The 18147-nt window shown below is 37.8% G+C and overlaps 1 protein-coding gene across 4 annotated transcripts in view; it reads right to left on the bottom strand.

Moving 5' to 3' along the window:
- Nucleotides 1-4352: 4352 nt before the first annotated feature.
- Nucleotides 4353-18147, bottom strand: part of LOC124121070 (leucine-rich repeat-containing protein 61-like) — a 158481-nt gene continuing 144686 nt past the window's right edge. For all 4 annotated transcript variants that reach the window (XM_046484021.2, XM_048396526.1, XM_046484022.2 and 1 more), the window contains one exon: nucleotides 4353-4733. In XM_046484021.2, the coding sequence (XP_046339977.1) occupies nucleotides 4657-4733 (77 nt within the window). In that variant the 3' untranslated portion in view covers nucleotides 4353-4656. The remainder of the gene's footprint in view (nucleotides 4734-18147) is intronic.

The raw sequence follows: 18147 nt of genomic DNA on the forward strand, positions 1-18147 counted from the left end.
TACTGTTTTTTGATAAACAAAGGACATGAATTACCTTAGAATTGTGACTGCAAACCATGTTGGCGTCAGTTTGAACAACACCAGGATGACGTCATAATTGAATATCTTTATTGGCGCCAAAGTATTGAAGGACACTTGACTTATCAAAATCATCCATTGTCTTTGGAATTATATAAACGTCAAAACTTCCAAAAAACATAAAATAGCAAATATTTCAGTCGATCAAACTGATTAGATCTAAACTTGGAGGCTTGCTCATTGTTACCTCAGACTGTCACTGGCTACAATTATTAATTGCTATGTATGACTGTCCTTGTTGTCATAGCCAACTCACATAGTCTGACCATGTGTAAGCAACAGAGAAGCATCCGTCTGACCATGTATAAGGATCGTCTGACTGTTTGTAAGCATCAGAGTAGCATCCGTCTGACCATGTGTAAGCATCGTCTGACCGTGTGTAAGCATCAGTGATGCATCCATCTGACCATGTGTAAGCATCAGAGTAGCATCCGTCTGACCATGTGTAAGCAACGTCTGACCGTGTGTAAGCATCAGTGATGCATCCATCTGACCATGTGTAAGAAACAGAGAAGCATCCGTCTGACCATGTGTAAGCATGTCTGTGTGTAAGCATCGTCTGTGGAAGCATCAGCTGACCATGTGTAAGCATCCGAGAAGCATCCGTCTGGCCGTGTAAGCATCAGTGATGCATCCATCTGACTATGTGGAAGCATCCGTCTGACCATGTGTAAGCATCGACTGACCGTGTGTAAGCATCAGTGATGCATCCATCTGACCATGTGTAAGCAACAGAGAAGCATCCGTCTGACCATGTGTAAGCATTGTCTGTGTGGAAGCATCAGCTGACCATGTGTAAGCATCCGATAAGCATCCATCTGACCGTGTGTAAGCATCAGTGATGCATCCTTCTAACCATGTGTAAGCATCAGCTGCCTATATGTAAGCATCAGGGAAGCATCAATCTGACCATATGTAAGCAACAGAGAAGCATCCTTCTGACCATGTGTAAGCATCAGAGTAGCATCCGTCTGACCATGTGTAAGCATCGTCTGACAGTGTGTAAGCATCAGCTGACCATATGTAGGCATCAGGGAAGCATCATCTGACCATGTGTAAGCAACAGAGTAGCATCCGTCTGACCATGTGTAAGCATCGTCTGACAGTGTGTAAGCATCAGTTGACCATATGTTAGCATCAGGGAAGCATCATCTGACCATGTGTTAGCAACAGAGTAACATCCGTCTGACCATGTGTAACCATCCGTCTGACCGTGTGTAAGTATCAGTGATGCATCCTTCTAACCATGTGTAAGCACCGTCTGACCGTGTGTAAACATCAGTGATGCATCATTCTAACCATGTGTAAGCTTCCTCTGACAGTGTGTAAGCATCAGCTGACCATATGTAAGCATCATATGACCATGTGTAAGCATCATCTGATCATATGTAAACATCGTCTGACTGTGTTAGCATCAGGGAAGCATCCATCTGGCCATGTGTAAGCATCAGCTGGCCATGTGTAAGCATCAGGGAAGCATCCATCTGACCATGTGGAAGCCATCTCTTTAACCTTGGATCTTGAACTAAATGAAGGCTGCATGGGTTCTTGAGTCAATCAGCTGTCAGCTTCCCAAAATGAAGAGCTTAATTTTTTTAATACTTTGTACAATTGAAAACCCACACAGTACGCTCATAAACAATATATTCACAGTAATATAATGGCAGAGTGGCTTTCTACTTTTGGAATTCCGATATATTCAAGAAATCAGATATGCTGGTTTGAATGCTTCACTCAATCGTACCGAGTATTTAGATTCCTTGACACTGATCAGAAAGTTCACCTCTGGAAATGTCCTTGGAGTGTTCATGCTGCGTAAACATCACTGGAGCATCCATCTGACCATGTGTAAGCATCGTCTGACAGTGTTTAAGCATCAGGGAAGCATCCATCTGACCATGTGGAAGCCATCTCTTTAACCTTGGATCTTGAACTAAATGAAGGCTGCATGGGGTCTTGAGTCAATCAGCTGTCAACTTCCCAAAATGAAGAGCTTAATTTTTTTAATACTTTGTACAATTGAAAACCCACACAGTACGCTCATAAATAATATATTCACAGTAATATAATGGCAGAGTGGCTTTCTACTTTTGGAATTCCGATATATTCAAGAAATCAGATATGCTGGTTTGAATGCTTTACTCAATCGTACCGAGTATTTAGATTCCTTGACACTGATCAGAAAGTTCACCTCTGGAAATGTCCTTGGAGCGTTCATGTTGCGCAAACATCACTGGAGCATCCATCTGACTGTGTAAGCATCAGTGGAAAGCAAAGATGATTTGGCTTGTTGCAGTCATGTTCCAGCATCAGGATCAACTGCCACGGAGAATATCATTTCCATTGAATATAAATATGACATTATTCATCAGAATCCCTTGACAACTGGTGAAGAGTACATGGTGTTTTGCTTTTGTATTCCCAGGTATGGATGGAGTGAAATTAAATAGTAACATGATAGCAATTTTTGTACTGAAGTGTCTGCAAATAAATAACAAGTCTGTCATATAAACATACGTAGAAATACTTTATTTGTGCAAACAAGATGAGACATGACATGTCATCTGAAACACTTTCTCGTAAACAATGTACACTGACACTTGCAGGAGTCATAAACATATAAATACAATAGAATATCCTTGCTGTCACTTGCTCTCATTCACACTAGTTCTGGTTCTATGTGACTCTTATCCAACAGGTGTACACTACTTCTTACTGACACAAGTATGTTTAATTTACTGTGCCCTGAAGGATATCTTCATGGGACAATAATTTCCACCAGCCTATAAAAATGCCTAGTCTCTACCCTTGCCATTCAAGCTTACTTTTCTGTGCTAAATTATGAGAGGACCTTGCAGATATCGATCAATTGATTGGACAGAGAATGTTTTACAAAATCAATATCAGGGTTCCAAAAATATGATCACTGCAGGGCCACATACATCCTGTCGAATTTGCATTGAAATTATTTAAAAAATCAAGCAAAGACAAATATTTTCGAAGTGGTTAAAAGTTTTCAGTCTACTTGCCCAAGAACTTCATTGTTTTTTAACTTGAACACTTAGTGACTTGATGCAGTGGTATTTTTAGATAACACCTGCTGAGTGTTTCATGTTACTTTGATGTGCAATGTTACAAGATACTGTGTAGTCTGTATGCCTCTATCATTGTAAGAGCAAACTGCGGCAGTTATAAGTATCTTTACTATTGTGATCTGTGATTTTGTTTGTCAGGGAAGAAATCTCAAAACTTTTCGATATCTGATCGACAAGGTTTTCATCTTTGTGAACCCATTCAAAATAAGATGGTGAGGTGAAATGGGTTTAACGTTGCATTCAAGATTATTACACTTATATAGCAACATGCATGCTTGTGTGTGTGGCTGCTTGTACTAGTCAGGACTAATGCCAATTTTATAGTGCTTGTTTTTGCCCCTTAATGCCAAGCGTCAGCCTGGGTAACAACAAATATCATCTTTTAATGTCTTTTGGTGTGACACAGCCTGGATCAAACCCCTGAACTTCCACTCACCTGGGGCTCTACCACTAGACCACGGAGGCGGTCTCGAAATAGGTGAGGTGAAAGTGGGTTTAACGTCGCGTCCAAGATTATTGCACTTATATAGCAACTTGCATGCGCGCACAGGTGTGTGTGTGTGTGTGTGTGTGTGTGTGCGTGCGTGCATGCATGCGTGCACTAGTCCGGACTGATGCCGATTTATAGTGCTAGCCAACTGAGATACCATGCCACAGTTTAACATGAATACCCCACTCAGACACATTCTACTGAGGCCAAGCCAACCAGTCCTTGTTTTAGACCCTTAATGCTGAGCGCCAGACATGGCAACAACAAGTACCATCTTTTAACGACTTTTGGTATGACACGGCCGGGAATCGAACTCCGGACCTTCCGCCCAGAGAGTGGAAACTCTTCCTCTAGACCACAGAGGCCGTCCGGTCTCGAAATAAGAATAGAGATCTGATTGGATATCAAGTTTTCATCACCAGGGATAAACTGATTTTCTACACAGCGTGGCACCACTATCAAGCCAAGAAAAAGAGGCTACAATTGGCAAGGGTGGAAACTAGGTGGAAGCTAGTGGACGTGTAAAGGATTAAGGCCATATTTCTGAATCTGGAATATCAAAATTGTGACATGACATGCTACAAGTCTCTACTCATGAAAGACAAGGACATAAAGCAGTATTCAAATACTGTCAATGAGACTTTTCTATCTTATCAGAAACCTTAAAAAAAAGAGCACATACCAACTGATTTACAGTTCCAAGATGTAGCACTGACCTCACATTGCCATGTTCCTCATTCTCCCACACATGCCTAATCCAACTTCAAAATAGTTCCAAGATATCCAGTGTTGCAGTTTACTTTGTTGTTTAGTTTTGTCTTAATAAGAGTAAATAACTTGAAATGTGGGCAGGTCTATATACAGCTTGATTACTGCACCTCACAAAGTCTAAGTAAGTCAGTCTGGTGTCTATTTGAAAGTCTGTCCTGGCTTCTATTCAACTCTCTCTGGGTTTGGACATCATAGTGGTTGTTTACATAAAATATGTTGATGCTATGAAGATCCAAGCATACTATAATGAAGTTTTTCCTCAGATTCTTCTGACAGTCTTTTGCAGCTAGCCAGGAGGTCTGCAACAAATATGTGTAATATGAGACCAGAGGTTATTTGAAAATTTGATACTTAATGTCTGATGCATCAAAAATAGTAGTGAAAACAAAGACAGATTTGTCCCGACAAGAAATCATACTGACTTGTCCCCATGATGTGTATGATACGCTAATGACAGCGTCAACAATCTCCTGTGCATCACTGACTATCATGGGAAAGAATATTAAAACTCAAACAAAGAACAACTTTGCACCAGAACAATATATTGATGGCCAGGAAACGAATTCATCATGACAGTGTCACACCTGTTCTCTGTAAATGTCATATCAGTCTGAAAGTGCTGTGGGGTCAGTTGTGTCAGTATTCGGTTTGACAACCATAAGCAGTGAAAATACATTGACAATGGTGCTTTATTGACGACATAGGATTGTGGGATGTCTTTTCAGATGTGGACAAAGGCCTGTCACAGCTAGACCAAAGTCCCTGGTTTGTTTGGAAGTTGGTGTAAACAACGTTTCATTTCATCCCAAACATGTTGGATGTGCGACAATTGGGTGAAACAGCAGACCAAGGGACTGTGAGGGTGTTCTTTTGTCTATTGAAGTCTGTGACCACACTTGCAACTTGAGGGTGTACATTGTCCTGCTGCAATGTGATATAATGTCATTTGGTTTGAAGGAATGGGAGGATGGATAACTTCATCAAGATACGGTACACCTGTCAAAGTGGCATCTGTGGCCACTAGATGGGGGTCCTGTGATGTGCAGTTATGGCTCCCAAACCATTACGCTCCCAATGTTGACCAACACTCGTCAGCGTAACTTTCGATCCCACGTTGATAAACATCTCAGCTTTCAAGATGAAACCTGGACTCATCTGTGAAGAGGAAACCTTACGTCCTGTATACTCAACCTCAGATGCTGTCTGAACATGTCAGGCATCCAGTTTGATTGTATGGTAGCAAAATTGGACATCGTGTTTGGATGTTATGCTCTCATAATCAATTCATCACAGTCCCTGGCCATAAGCCAGGGATGCATCCTCTGTATTTCCAGGGCTCGCATTTTTGTAAACCTACTCTAACCCCTGGATCCATTCCCTTGATTCCCGTTACTCAAATTACCTGGTCTTGATTTTCATTTGCCAATTTGATTTGTTACGCTTCTCAGTCTAACGGACCAATCAGAATGCTAGTTATAAACTAGCCTCAATGTTGGGTTGGCGATATCGCAAACATGGTGACCAGTCCCATTGACAAAGATTTAAGTTTACGAGAAATTCAAACCTGACACACAAAAGAATGCCCTAAATCTTTTTGATGGATGGGATGTCTTCATGCCTGTAAAACTGGCTGTGGCTTTGGTTTCTAGGCAGTACAAGTCACTGCCCTTACCCATTTCCTTTTTCCTTCTCTCAATGTTTGATTGGTCAGTAAAAGATTAATGAGGGCTAACATAAAAGGAAAATTATATGCACTTTTGGCCTTAAACTTGACCCTCAATTTCAGCCAATCATGTGCGTGATTATTTCCAGTTCAAAATATGCTTTACAAACATGTTACAAACAGTGTTGAGTTCTACACACGAAGAACTACCTTACAAATTACCTTGACCTGCAATGGAGATTAATTTTCAAAACATTACCAATTTAATTCCCAATCGTAAGGATGATAAATTTTATCCTACTAGAACACTTTTTTTTAAGTTACTGCAAAGATTAATGATTTTTGAAAGCATGACCCTGACAGTGAATTTGACCTTCAATATCAGTTTCAAGCATTCCAGTATATACAGGCCTACCTATGAAAACTAACAAACTGCAACAGAAAACTCATATGCCTACACTACACAAGGAATTGGCAACATAAAACAATGAGAACGTAACCAAATCAAAGAAACAGCATCATAAATCCATTGAAATGGCAGCACTAAAACAAACAGACTGCAGCCTTCCAAACTTGGCATGCACAGAACATAAAGGAAGTTAACAGTCATGATCATGAGGATCAACAAACAGCAAGTAAATGTGTACATCTTACAGCGCCAATATAGAATATTCGAGATGTGTATTGGATTACCACTGTAAGATGTATGATGCTGTTTCTTAGTTTTTGATGACAGTTTTCTGTTGGGAATTTTCAGTTTGTCAGTTTTAGTAGTATAGGTAATGATGGTTCTGGACCACTTCCACTGGAGCCAGATTTATATACCTATACTGCTACTACAGAGAAAAAAAATTATGCAAAAATGATGATGCACACAAATGTTCGTCATGATTCGTTTTAAAAGAATCATCAATATTAATTAATAATGGATAAAATTTACTATAGCCCACGAGAATATTGGAAAGGTATAGGAGCAATACAAAAATTGGCCACTGTGGCTAAGGTATCTAAAGATGTGGCCAAGGATTGGCTAAAGAAACAAGAGATGTGGCAAATATACTTACTGGCACCGTGTTACATCCCAAGGAAGAAGTTTGATATTTTTACAACGAATGAAGTTCATCAGGCTGACCTCTTGTTTCTTCCCCATGATAAGGTAGACGCAAAACATATAAATACGCTTTAACCATAGTGGATGTGGCTAGTGGCTAGTCGCTACAAGGAGGCTGAACCATTAACCTCGAAAGATTCAACAGAAGTAGCTAATGCAATGAGCCGAATATATAAACGCGGACCACTAACAAGATGTTGAAATCAGGCGTGGTGAAAAAGAGGCCCACCGTAGTCAAGCTATCGTTGAAAGATTTAACCAGACATTAGCGGAACGTTTGTTTGGATATCAGTATGGGATTGAAATGAAATCGGAATGATCAACCAAATGGGTGACACGATTATCAGCTGTTGTATCAGCCCTGAATATTGAAATAACGAGATTAATCGGGAAGAAACCATCCCATGTGATTAACATGAAATCTGTGACTTCCGAATCTTCAGCACCCGAGGAGAAGCAAAGAACAAAAACTTCTGGATAGACTATGCGTAAGATATTTGTAATGTACAAGCCTTTTGAATATTTCGGTCAGTATACAGTGAGATTAATCATATTGTACATGTTGTATGCGATACAGCATCCAACCATAAAGATATACGTTATTGCTACATGAATTAACGTATATCACCACTGATCTTACTGACTGTTTGTTTAATGTGCAAAAACAAAATGTGAACACGTTCTAAATCACCTGTTTCGATTTGGCAACGTGATAGTTCGTGTGACGTCACCTATGTTCGTGAGTCTGATCCACGAAACTACTTCTTGTAGCATAATGTCTTAAATCTGCCTTGTATGGCTACAAAATTGCATCTAGTCCATCTAAATGCATTGTATATTACTACATAGCCGTGACACGAAGTAAAATAACTTCTGTCACTGGTGGAATGCAATTTCCCTACGTTCCACTGACCGTATCCTCGTGCGAGAGACTACTTACGGTATGACATCACTTTGTTGACAGTTTTATCAGTTGTAAAAGTTCTGAGGCGAGAGAGAGATTGCTGGTTCGATCCAAGAGATGTGAGTTGTCATTCACGTATTTTATATTTCTTGTATATTTCCTTAACTAAATGAAATACTGAAAAGAATAATTATATTCTGTATATAGATGTTATTGTGTATTTCTTAATAGTGAAATTGTTCTTGATAAGTTAAATAATTAAAACTGTGTGGTTGGTGGTATTGGGAGTGATCCACTATTCGCTACCCAAAGCTCTACCCCAATACCCACCCCCTGAACCGTTACAATATTTATACCAGCCCGATTAACTTGAAGGAGGCCTACGTCGCGCAATCGATCCGATTTGGTCTCTTAAGATATATAACATTAGTCGATTGGTTATGAAAGAAGGAGAGCCTGTTCTTTATTTTCTTAAAGATGGACCGGGTAGGGCATTTGTACGAGAAGAGTTGCTCATAGTTCCCAACGATACAGTATTACCACCATAACCATAAGCATAGGTGGTTACACCATCCTTATCAATCGATCTCTTTGTATCTAAGGGGGATAATGATGTCTTGTTCATTCTTAATCCATATATCCTATGATTGACACTTCTTAAAGTGTTCATCTCATGTTTGAATGTTCTACCATTGAATAATGCTTCTTTATACTGTTCGTGTTTGACATGCTTTTTTACCACATACTTCTTAACACCCTTAGGTTTTCTTATCTCTCCATTATCAGACTTCTTAAAAGAATACATCTTAGGTCTTAATCAGACATACTCCGCTATAGGGGTCCCAGCACATTCATCCTTCATCTTACCTAACACCTTTTTATTATACCCCCGTTAATGAAGTAAATCGGGGGTTTATAGTGTTCCGTCCGTCCGTCCGAGTTTTTGTACGGCCCATAACTTTTTAACCTTGCACCCTAGCTTCACCAAACTTGCTACACATATTAACCACAATGAGTACTTGTGCCTTTTGCTAGTTTGAAGAATCTGATTTTTTTAATTTTTGCCGTTTCCATGGAAACATTAGAAACTCAAACTTTTAGGGTGGGTGTTTTGTACGGCCCATATCTTAACTATGCATACTAGCTTCATCAAGCTTGCTACACACATTTACCACAATGAGTACTTGTGCCTTTTGCTAGTTTAAAGATTCTGAATTTTTTTATTTTTGCCGTTTCCATGGAATCAAACAATTTTTGGTCCTTTTGATAATTCTTCTTATGTAACTCCTCAATCAAATTTTTATTCAAAGGTGTTCATGGTGATCTACTTCCTCGTAGTGAACACTGGTAACATGGGAGATTGGGGGGGAGGGGTCAATTGTCACTGGAAGTCAATCTTAGTTTTTAAAACATTGAAGTTAAAATCAGTTAGAAATTTTTAATATTTCATTAATTAACAAACTATTTACTATTTGTTGTTGACCAGCAGGGATAACGGGGGTATGTGAGCTTTGCTCACTTCTTTCTTGTTTACTACGCTGTGCAGTGGATTATCTTTTGGGTAATCGCTCGTGTCGTACATATCTATTTTTTCTGCCATATCTTTATACACATCCTCGGTTTGTATTTCCATCAACAAAGAATCTGTATTGGTCTATAACACCTCGCATCTATCGCCGTATTGCTTCTTAAGTTCGTTGTAATAAAAATCATACATTAAGTGTTTTGACAAGTCAAGAATACTCATACCAACGTACACCGGTCTGTAGAATTTTATATTACTCTTCTGCATATGTAGTGCAGCTAAGTCGTTATCAAATATCTTGCTTCTGTTAAAAGCCTGACTGGCTATAAGTTTCCTGAGTCTTTCTTCCTCATTAGACCTGGCTAATTTAACATCAACACGCTTCCTTCGATTCTCCATAGTTTTACCAAATACTGAGTTATTCATGAGATTATATAGATTCTTTTCGAAATCGCTGGTAGCCATCTTTCTTAAATCTGTGTTCAGTCTTATATAGGGCTCCATCCAAGGTCTTTGATCAAACCTTAGAACTCTGTGTATTCATACTCTGTTTCATACCTAATGATAGATATAACTGGAGATTTCTGTAGTGAACTATATATTTTGTCTTATCCATCAAATTTGGTACAAGTTTTTCTACGTTAGCTAACCTAGTATTACCCATCAAGGAGTGTTGATATTCCGACATCCAATCTTTATTAACCATTAATCTTCCGGGAGCTAGCGGATAACTGTTATGGTCTTTTGGATGTTCCAAGTCAACTTCTAGTATGTACCCTTTATTCACATCAGAATCTGTGGGGATATCATTCACATCAACCCACTCAAAACCACCCGTGGGTATAGGTTGACTCATAGCCCATCCATACAAATTGTTGGCGTTGATATATAATATGTGCATGTCGGGTTTACTAGGATCATATCCTTCCACTAATTTATTATTAGCATTAGAATACCTTTTAGCCGTCATCGATATACCACCTCTTAATCCTTTCTCAACAAACAAGTGCATATCGTAATTGGTGAGTAATTTTAGTTCTACACCGGTCTTCTTCAACAATGCATCCCACGTTAGTCCGGGACTGGAATAGTACCATGCCGGATCCAAGCTGTATTGTTTTAAACATGTCTTTCTAAATATCACGAATATATTGGCGAGTAACAGTACATCGGTTTTTAGTACAGATCGTGATAATCACCTTAATTCTTACAACCTAATTTATCCCACACCGTCAGAGCGTGTTCATAGTCGGCATCGGTTATTTTAGATTCTGTTAAGTTACTACTGAATTATTCAAGGGGTGATAATTTAGTTTCGTCGAATCTATACCAATCATCCATATATTCGTAAGGATATACACCTTTTTCTCAGCAACAAATGCTGTGTTATCTGATCAGTATATTGATTTGTTATTACAAAGTCATCCTGATTGTTCGCATTAACTAAATTGTCCAGGGAAGATAACAGAAACTGTATGGAGTCCATGAATCTAAGCCCATTACTTTGCTTTATTCTACCTTTCCCATCCTTGTCCTTTTAGTCAACGAGAATGATATGTATTCTTCCATATTATTAGGAATGCATGTTAAGCCGCCGTCGGTATTTGAGATAGCTTGCATGATGAGATGAGAATCATATCCTCTAAGGTTGTGAAACACAACGGGGATGGGTATTGTTTGAGAATTCATTTTTAGTTTCAAGTTACACTCGTTATGCGCAGCTCCCCGATAATTACCCGTGACATGACAATGATCTCTTATGGAATCCCCATTCAGGGGTTTATTACAAACATGACAACTCGTTGACTTTTTATAGGCCCACCAATCATCCCTCGTCATACACATGTGTTTCTTATGCGATAAATTTTCCTTAATTATTCTCTCTTCATTTTGAAGGTATTCTAGGAACTTTCCCGCTGCATCGGGACCTCTGTTAATCACGAGGGTGGTGTTTGTTTTTCCCATCATACCTTACAACTATATATCAAAACCCACAAGGAATATGTTCTTGAGTTTTGTACGTCGTATTGTGTTTGGTATTTTCTATCAGTTTGATAAGTGCTTCGAAGTCAGCGTAGATTATGTATGGTACTGGCATTTGATTACAATAATGTTCAAATTTTAATATATTTTTTCCTTCTTTAGGCATATCGATCCTGATAGCAGTCTGTCCAAAACCTCTGCAGTCTTATTTATGCGCTTCTAATAGATCTTGTCTGCTGTACCCATGCAGGCATCTTTCACAGAAACATTTCTTTTCCTTATGTTTTGTTTGATCGCATAATAGTCTGCTAAACCCTTTATCCACATATAATGATATTTACCATCTTTTTCGATCAGAAATGAATTGATTCTGGGAATATGTTCTGGAGCGGAGCTTATCCAGTGTACAACAATTCCTTTAGAAGAATGTCCGAAAACATTTATAGTTTAATTATTTTGCTTTTCCGCCTTATCAATTTGTGAGATTGTTGTAGGTTTGTCTATACCATCAAGGTTGAGTCCGTCGTTTTGGGGATAGCTAGAAGGTCTATTTGCAATTTTAGAATCTGCGGGGAACAATGCAGATCTTATCATTCTGAAACAGCCATCACCTTTATTTTTTACATTAATTATGGCTTTTTTCTTTTTATAATACGAGGGTCAATCTATATAAGATCCGCCTTTGAAAGGCATATAATTTGCTATATCTAAATACAAACTATCAATTTTATCCACACCCCAACCCGAACCTTTATTAGTCCAACGTTCTAAAGTTTCTTGTATCCGTTGAATTGATGTATCTAATGATGCGCTTATAGTATCAGATTCTGTTATAACTTCTTGGTTGCTCCGGAAATAAGGTTCGGTATATTCGGCATCATTTTTACTCAATGACATCTTAAATGTCAGCTGGTATTTTATACTATTTAACCTTTAGCCTGCTGAATTATTTTCACACTTCTTACCCCTGCCTGCTGGATTAATTTTAGCATAAGGCGCTCTAAAGAGGGTGATTAATTTAAACAGTCGGTGCTTCATTAAACAAGGGCCAATTGAAGAAATATTTTGCATATTTATTCCTGATAGGAAACTACACAGTACTTTTTAAAAATATCCCTATGTTTTCAATCATACCAAGGTTAAGACCAAAGCAAACACAAAATTTGTAGATTTTCTTGAACTTACCTGAATTGCGTTATTGAAGGTGGTTTGCATTTCATGCTAGGAACCTTTTAATATCTTAACATTTGTGCAAATTGATTTCAATAATCATATCTCCGATATCTTAATTTTATTTGAGCAAAAATTTGTGTTTTTTTATCGGCAAATAACAGCACGATGGTAAATTATGTACCATTTCAGTAAATTTATTATCTAAACGTCAAACAGAAAAATAACTTAATTTTCAAGGTCATCATGTCGGTTGCAGAAATATGAATATTCGGGTTAATCTGACGTGTCATGTTATAAAATTTGCAGGAAACAATTCATGACTTATAAATATTCACTAATCCAAATTTCAAGCATTTTGGTTGAATATTTATGATATACAATAATAAACAACCCGTGTCATGATGCTAGCAGACGTGCTAAAATCAAACATGGCACGCTTCGCCCGACCTCCGCATAACTTATTGCTATTTTAATATCAACAAAGTTTACATTGCCTTTATAAATATAACTTGGTGAAAGTTGACGATCTTCTCAAATCGAAGAATGTTATATTCGTCATATTACGATTAATATGACAAGAGAGAAATGAAAATAAAGATCGTGAATTCTGACAGCACTATTTCAATAAATCCGGTCACCGGATGTTATGTCACAGACAGGGGTAGTCTGCTGATAATTTTTCGTAACAAAACAATTACAGTAAATTTTGAAATAGTTCGCCTATCACATACAGCAAAAACATAAGTCGATACACAGTATTAGTAATCACCACTAACATGAAATAAAAATGTGACTTTGACGATATAATTCGCGTATTAGTTAACCCATTTGACCTTGCATGCTCCCATGACCCGGAAACGATAGACGATAAATCAACATGCCACATGCAAGTTTCTCGGTATCTTTTATTTGAACTTCTGTTGATATTTAAGAATCACCATTCAATGTTACGGTGAATATAAATGGGGGACATGATTCTTATTTCTGCGATGTACACACTGATAAGTTTCAATCAACAAGTGTATCCCACGTAATACGTCTATGCATATCGTCGATCAGCAAGATCACCATCTGCAACAGGTGCGCGAAAATGGGCTTGACAAAACGTGTTTCAAAATAACATCCCCGCGTTGCTGAATACGATAGGGTATATATAAGCAGTAAAATGCTACGTACATATTTTCGGTGTTAGTTCCACATTACATTTGGGATAATTTTCCTTTCGGGGATACATTCATAGATTCTAGCATGATTTTAGAACAGTTTCACAAAGGATTTCTAAATTTATTCCAAAAATATGAAGACCACCATGATTGCGTATTGATGATAGATTTGTAATTGTTTAATTATTTACAGCTGTTTACAGGTTGTTAAATTTTAAGTTATATTTAGTAGTTATTTTTTTCCACAATGATTGTGTGTGTGGACAGTAAATATTGGTCCTTGCATCAGCACAGTGTAACTTCAATTATTATCTTTAGTTTAAACATATTTTTTCAACAATTATTATCTCTCACTCTGAAAATCAACTATGTGAATAAGTAACTCTCTGATGTCATCATTTTAATTTTAGTATTCCATGAATAATGAATAAATCAGATCCTTAACATATACATACTAAACTCATATGGTCATTAATCTTGTGCATTAAGTGGTTTGTTTGCAAATAAAACAATTCTGAAATATAATTTAATAGGAATATGATACATTAATTACAGTAACAGTACTTGTAACAGTACATGACATTTTTGTTTGTTTAATCACAAGAACCATGGTGGCACATAAAGGTGGTACGTTAGCCATATGAAAATGCTATCTCAGTCTTCTGGTTGGAATGAAAAGAAACGCGCCTGTGTACATGTTTACCCTTGCCAGATGTATTTTTTTCCGCTCAGCCAATCCAATACTTTTGTTCACCTTATGTGGTCTATTTTATACATACAGGTACTGCTTCCAACCTGTTTTTCCTTTGTATGCAATCACAGTATCACAACTTCCTCAGCTGGTGTGTATAAAAGTTCCCCTGTCATCATGAAAAAGAATTATAAAGGAAAGTCATATTTTTATTCAAAAACATATCTGTCTTTCCTTGAATACTCTTTGTCTAAGCACCAGAAATGTCAGTGTCATAAACAAAATTTAAGAAATGATTGTCATAAGGACTTTTCTTAGATAGACCTAAGTCAAACCATGTGACAAGTTAGGTAGAATTAAAACTTTATAAGCCCTCATTTCTGAGGTGTCCATATTTTTCACATTTTTATATATTTTTAGGACAAAATGTGACCCGTGTAGATCTGCCTGTTTTGTTATGTAAAACAAATTCTTGTCTTAAAATGAGAAAAGGAAACATTCAGACGAATTTTTTTTATCCCATTGATTCGCGAAAACCAGTTGAAATGTACAGTGGTGACTTTTGTACCCAAAATTTCTAGTGATTTGGTACCCAAATTGGTATGTGATTTGTAGATCTACCTAGAATTATTTCAAAGAAATACATTAATTTTAGTGTCTTAAACTTAACATAGTATCACTTTCCTATCAAAACAATACATTCTAACTTAGGTTTAACCAACTTAACTGGCCTCTTCTTCAGTGACAAGACGACAATTTTCTCTCAAAACTAAACAATCAATTTCAAGGATCTATCATGGAACTGTTCTGGGTGAACAATACCTTCCAAAATGGCGTGCTGGATTTCTTGGGGAATTAGTCAGCAAAGAGCCGGAGTCACAGGAGACTAATCACAATTTTATTTACAAGAACAATTAACAATGAGCAAGTTACAATATCTTAGAAAATAAGTGAGGGGGCCACAGAGAGTCGGCACAACACTCTGGGCTGTGGGAGAGAGGTCTGCTTGGTAAGAGAGTCAAACCCCTTCTCTGCTAGAACTTACATACTTACTTACTTACTTTGGAGATTTAATGTGCGCTTTCCGACTGATGCATATTTCGCACACGGGCCCGGCCAGGCCATTAAATGTGTTTCCGAAAGGGGCGAAAGTGGTCTGTGCAACCCAAGAGGGGGGTTTTAGGGGTTGCTTATATAGAATTTGGGAATTTTGAGATTTGGAATAGATGCCGATGGGATTGGGGAGGAGAACTAAGGGAGCTGGGTATGGTGGATGTTTGTTTGTTTATGTGATTTTGATTTGGTAGGTTATTGTGTTTTTAGATGCGTTTTATTAGTTCCCTTTTTATTAAGAATACACCTAAGGCCTTGAAGTTTTCTAGTTTATTTTGGGGGTTTAGTATTGCTTCTAGAGTTAGAGCCTTGTTTAGATTGAGGGTGGTTTGTAATGCGGTTCGATGTGTTAGGTAGTGTGTGCAGTGGATGAGTGCGTGTTCTGGGGTTTCTGGTTGTTTGCAGTGTGGGCAGTTACCTGTAGTGTGTTTTTTTTAATTTTTTAGGCGGTTATTTAGGTTGGTGTGTCCTGTTTGGAGTTTAGTGATTACCCTGTTGATTTTTTGGGATGGATGGAGAATTTTTGGTTTCGTTAGTGGTTTGCTGAGCACTTTTTTGATTTGGCTATTTGAGTTTATATATAGGTTATGCCATTTTTTGTGATTTTTTGCTTATTTACACTTTTAATTTCTGATTTTGAGATGGGTAAGTTTAAGCTTATTTCTGGGATTTTGAGGGATAGTTTAGCTGCTTTATCGGCGTTTTCATTACCGTATATTCCTACGTGGGCGGGTATCCACTAGAAGGTTATTTGTTTGCCTGCCTTAGTTAGGTCGTTGGAGCTTTTAAGTATTTGATTTATTAATTTAGGTCTTTTTTTGGTGTTTTTGTTTTGGAGGGCTTGCAGTCCACTTAGGGAGTCGGTAAGTATTAGGATTTTTTTGTGTTTTCTGGATTCTTGTTTATGGAGGGCTGAGGCCATGCCCATTAGTTCTGCCGTGAATATTGATTGGTTGTTTGGGAGTCGGAAGGATTGTGTGGTTTTAGTTGGTTGTGTGGTATGGACTCCGAAACATGTGTGTTTGGAGGTCGGATCTGAGGATCCGTCCGTGTACATGTGACACCAATTTGGCCAATTTTCGTGTATGTATGCTAGTGTGGTAGTTTTAGCTATGTTTGGGTCGGTTTGTTTATTTATTTGGCTAGCTAGTGTTGTGTCTATTTTGGGTATTTAAAGTATAGGGGTGAAGATATTTGATTGTTTGCAGTTTTGTTTAAGATTTTTAATTTGGTGTTCATTTAGGTAGTTTGCTATTCTTTGGGATATTGGGGTAAGTAAGGGGTGTTTACGAGCTAGAGCTTGGTTTTTGGGGCTGATGTTTTGGTTTATTAAGATTTGGATGAGAGGGTTTGATTGGGACGCGGCCCAGAAATTTAAGCTTAGCTGTTCCCTGCGTAGACTTAGTGGCATTTCTCCTGTTAAGGCCTGAAGTGAGGTGTAGGAGGTGCCATGTTGGGTGCGTGTAATTAGTTTGAGAGCCTGATATTGTATTGAGTCAAGTTTTTTAGATAGAGAGTTGTTTAGGGTGTTGTATATGGCGCAGCCGTAGTCTAGTTTTGATCTAATTAGTGATATGTAGAGAGAGAGGAGGGTATCTTTGGAGGCTCCCCAGTTAGAGCCAGTTAGGCATCTTAGGGTGTTTAGGTCTTTACTGCATTTAGTTGTTAGGTTTTGGATGTGAGCATCCCAGGTGAGATGTTCATTGAAAATAAGTCCTAAGAATTTGGTTTGTTTTGCTAAAACTTAGCTACAGTATGTATTTAACAAAAATTTGAACAATAAAAAGGAATAGGATTGGTTGATACACGATTGGTTGTGCCCTATGCTAAATGGATGGCTAGACAGAGAGGAATACTTAATCCTGTTAATCCTGTTGGACTGGCACTAATCTTGTTGACATATTTACTGGATGCTTTGGAAAGAGATTATGGTGTCACTATAGACGAGGTTGTGTTGGGGCTAATCCTTAATGCACAATAAACAAGCTTGTATGGGGGCTAATCCTTAATGCACTATAGACGAGCTTGTATGGGGGCTAATCCTTAATGAGTCTAAATTGCTGAATGTTATTCTAATATAGGTGATGACAGATTTACTTAAATAAAATAGTTCAAGGTAATCTATAAGACTATGTAGACATATCTTTTGTCTGGGAGATGGGATCTTGATACCTTAGGCCAGCATTTATCTAAAAGCTTCAAATCTATTAAACTATGTAGACGTAACTCTTGTCTTATTGAATAGTATGTCTAGATGCGCTCCCATTACCTTAGGCTAGCATCTATCTAAAAAGCTATAAATGAAACTACTGATATTTTATATATACATTTTACCTGATGATAAATATTACTTGCTAAACTATAATTATATGAAATGATGTATAAAT

The sequence above is a fragment of the Haliotis rufescens genome, unplaced genomic scaffold (genome assembly GCF_023055435.1).
Source record: "Haliotis rufescens isolate VD_foot unplaced genomic scaffold, xgHalRufe1.0.p SCAF_1, whole genome shotgun sequence".
In the NCBI taxonomy this organism is placed as follows: Eukaryota; Metazoa; Mollusca; class Gastropoda; order Lepetellida; family Haliotidae; genus Haliotis; species Haliotis rufescens.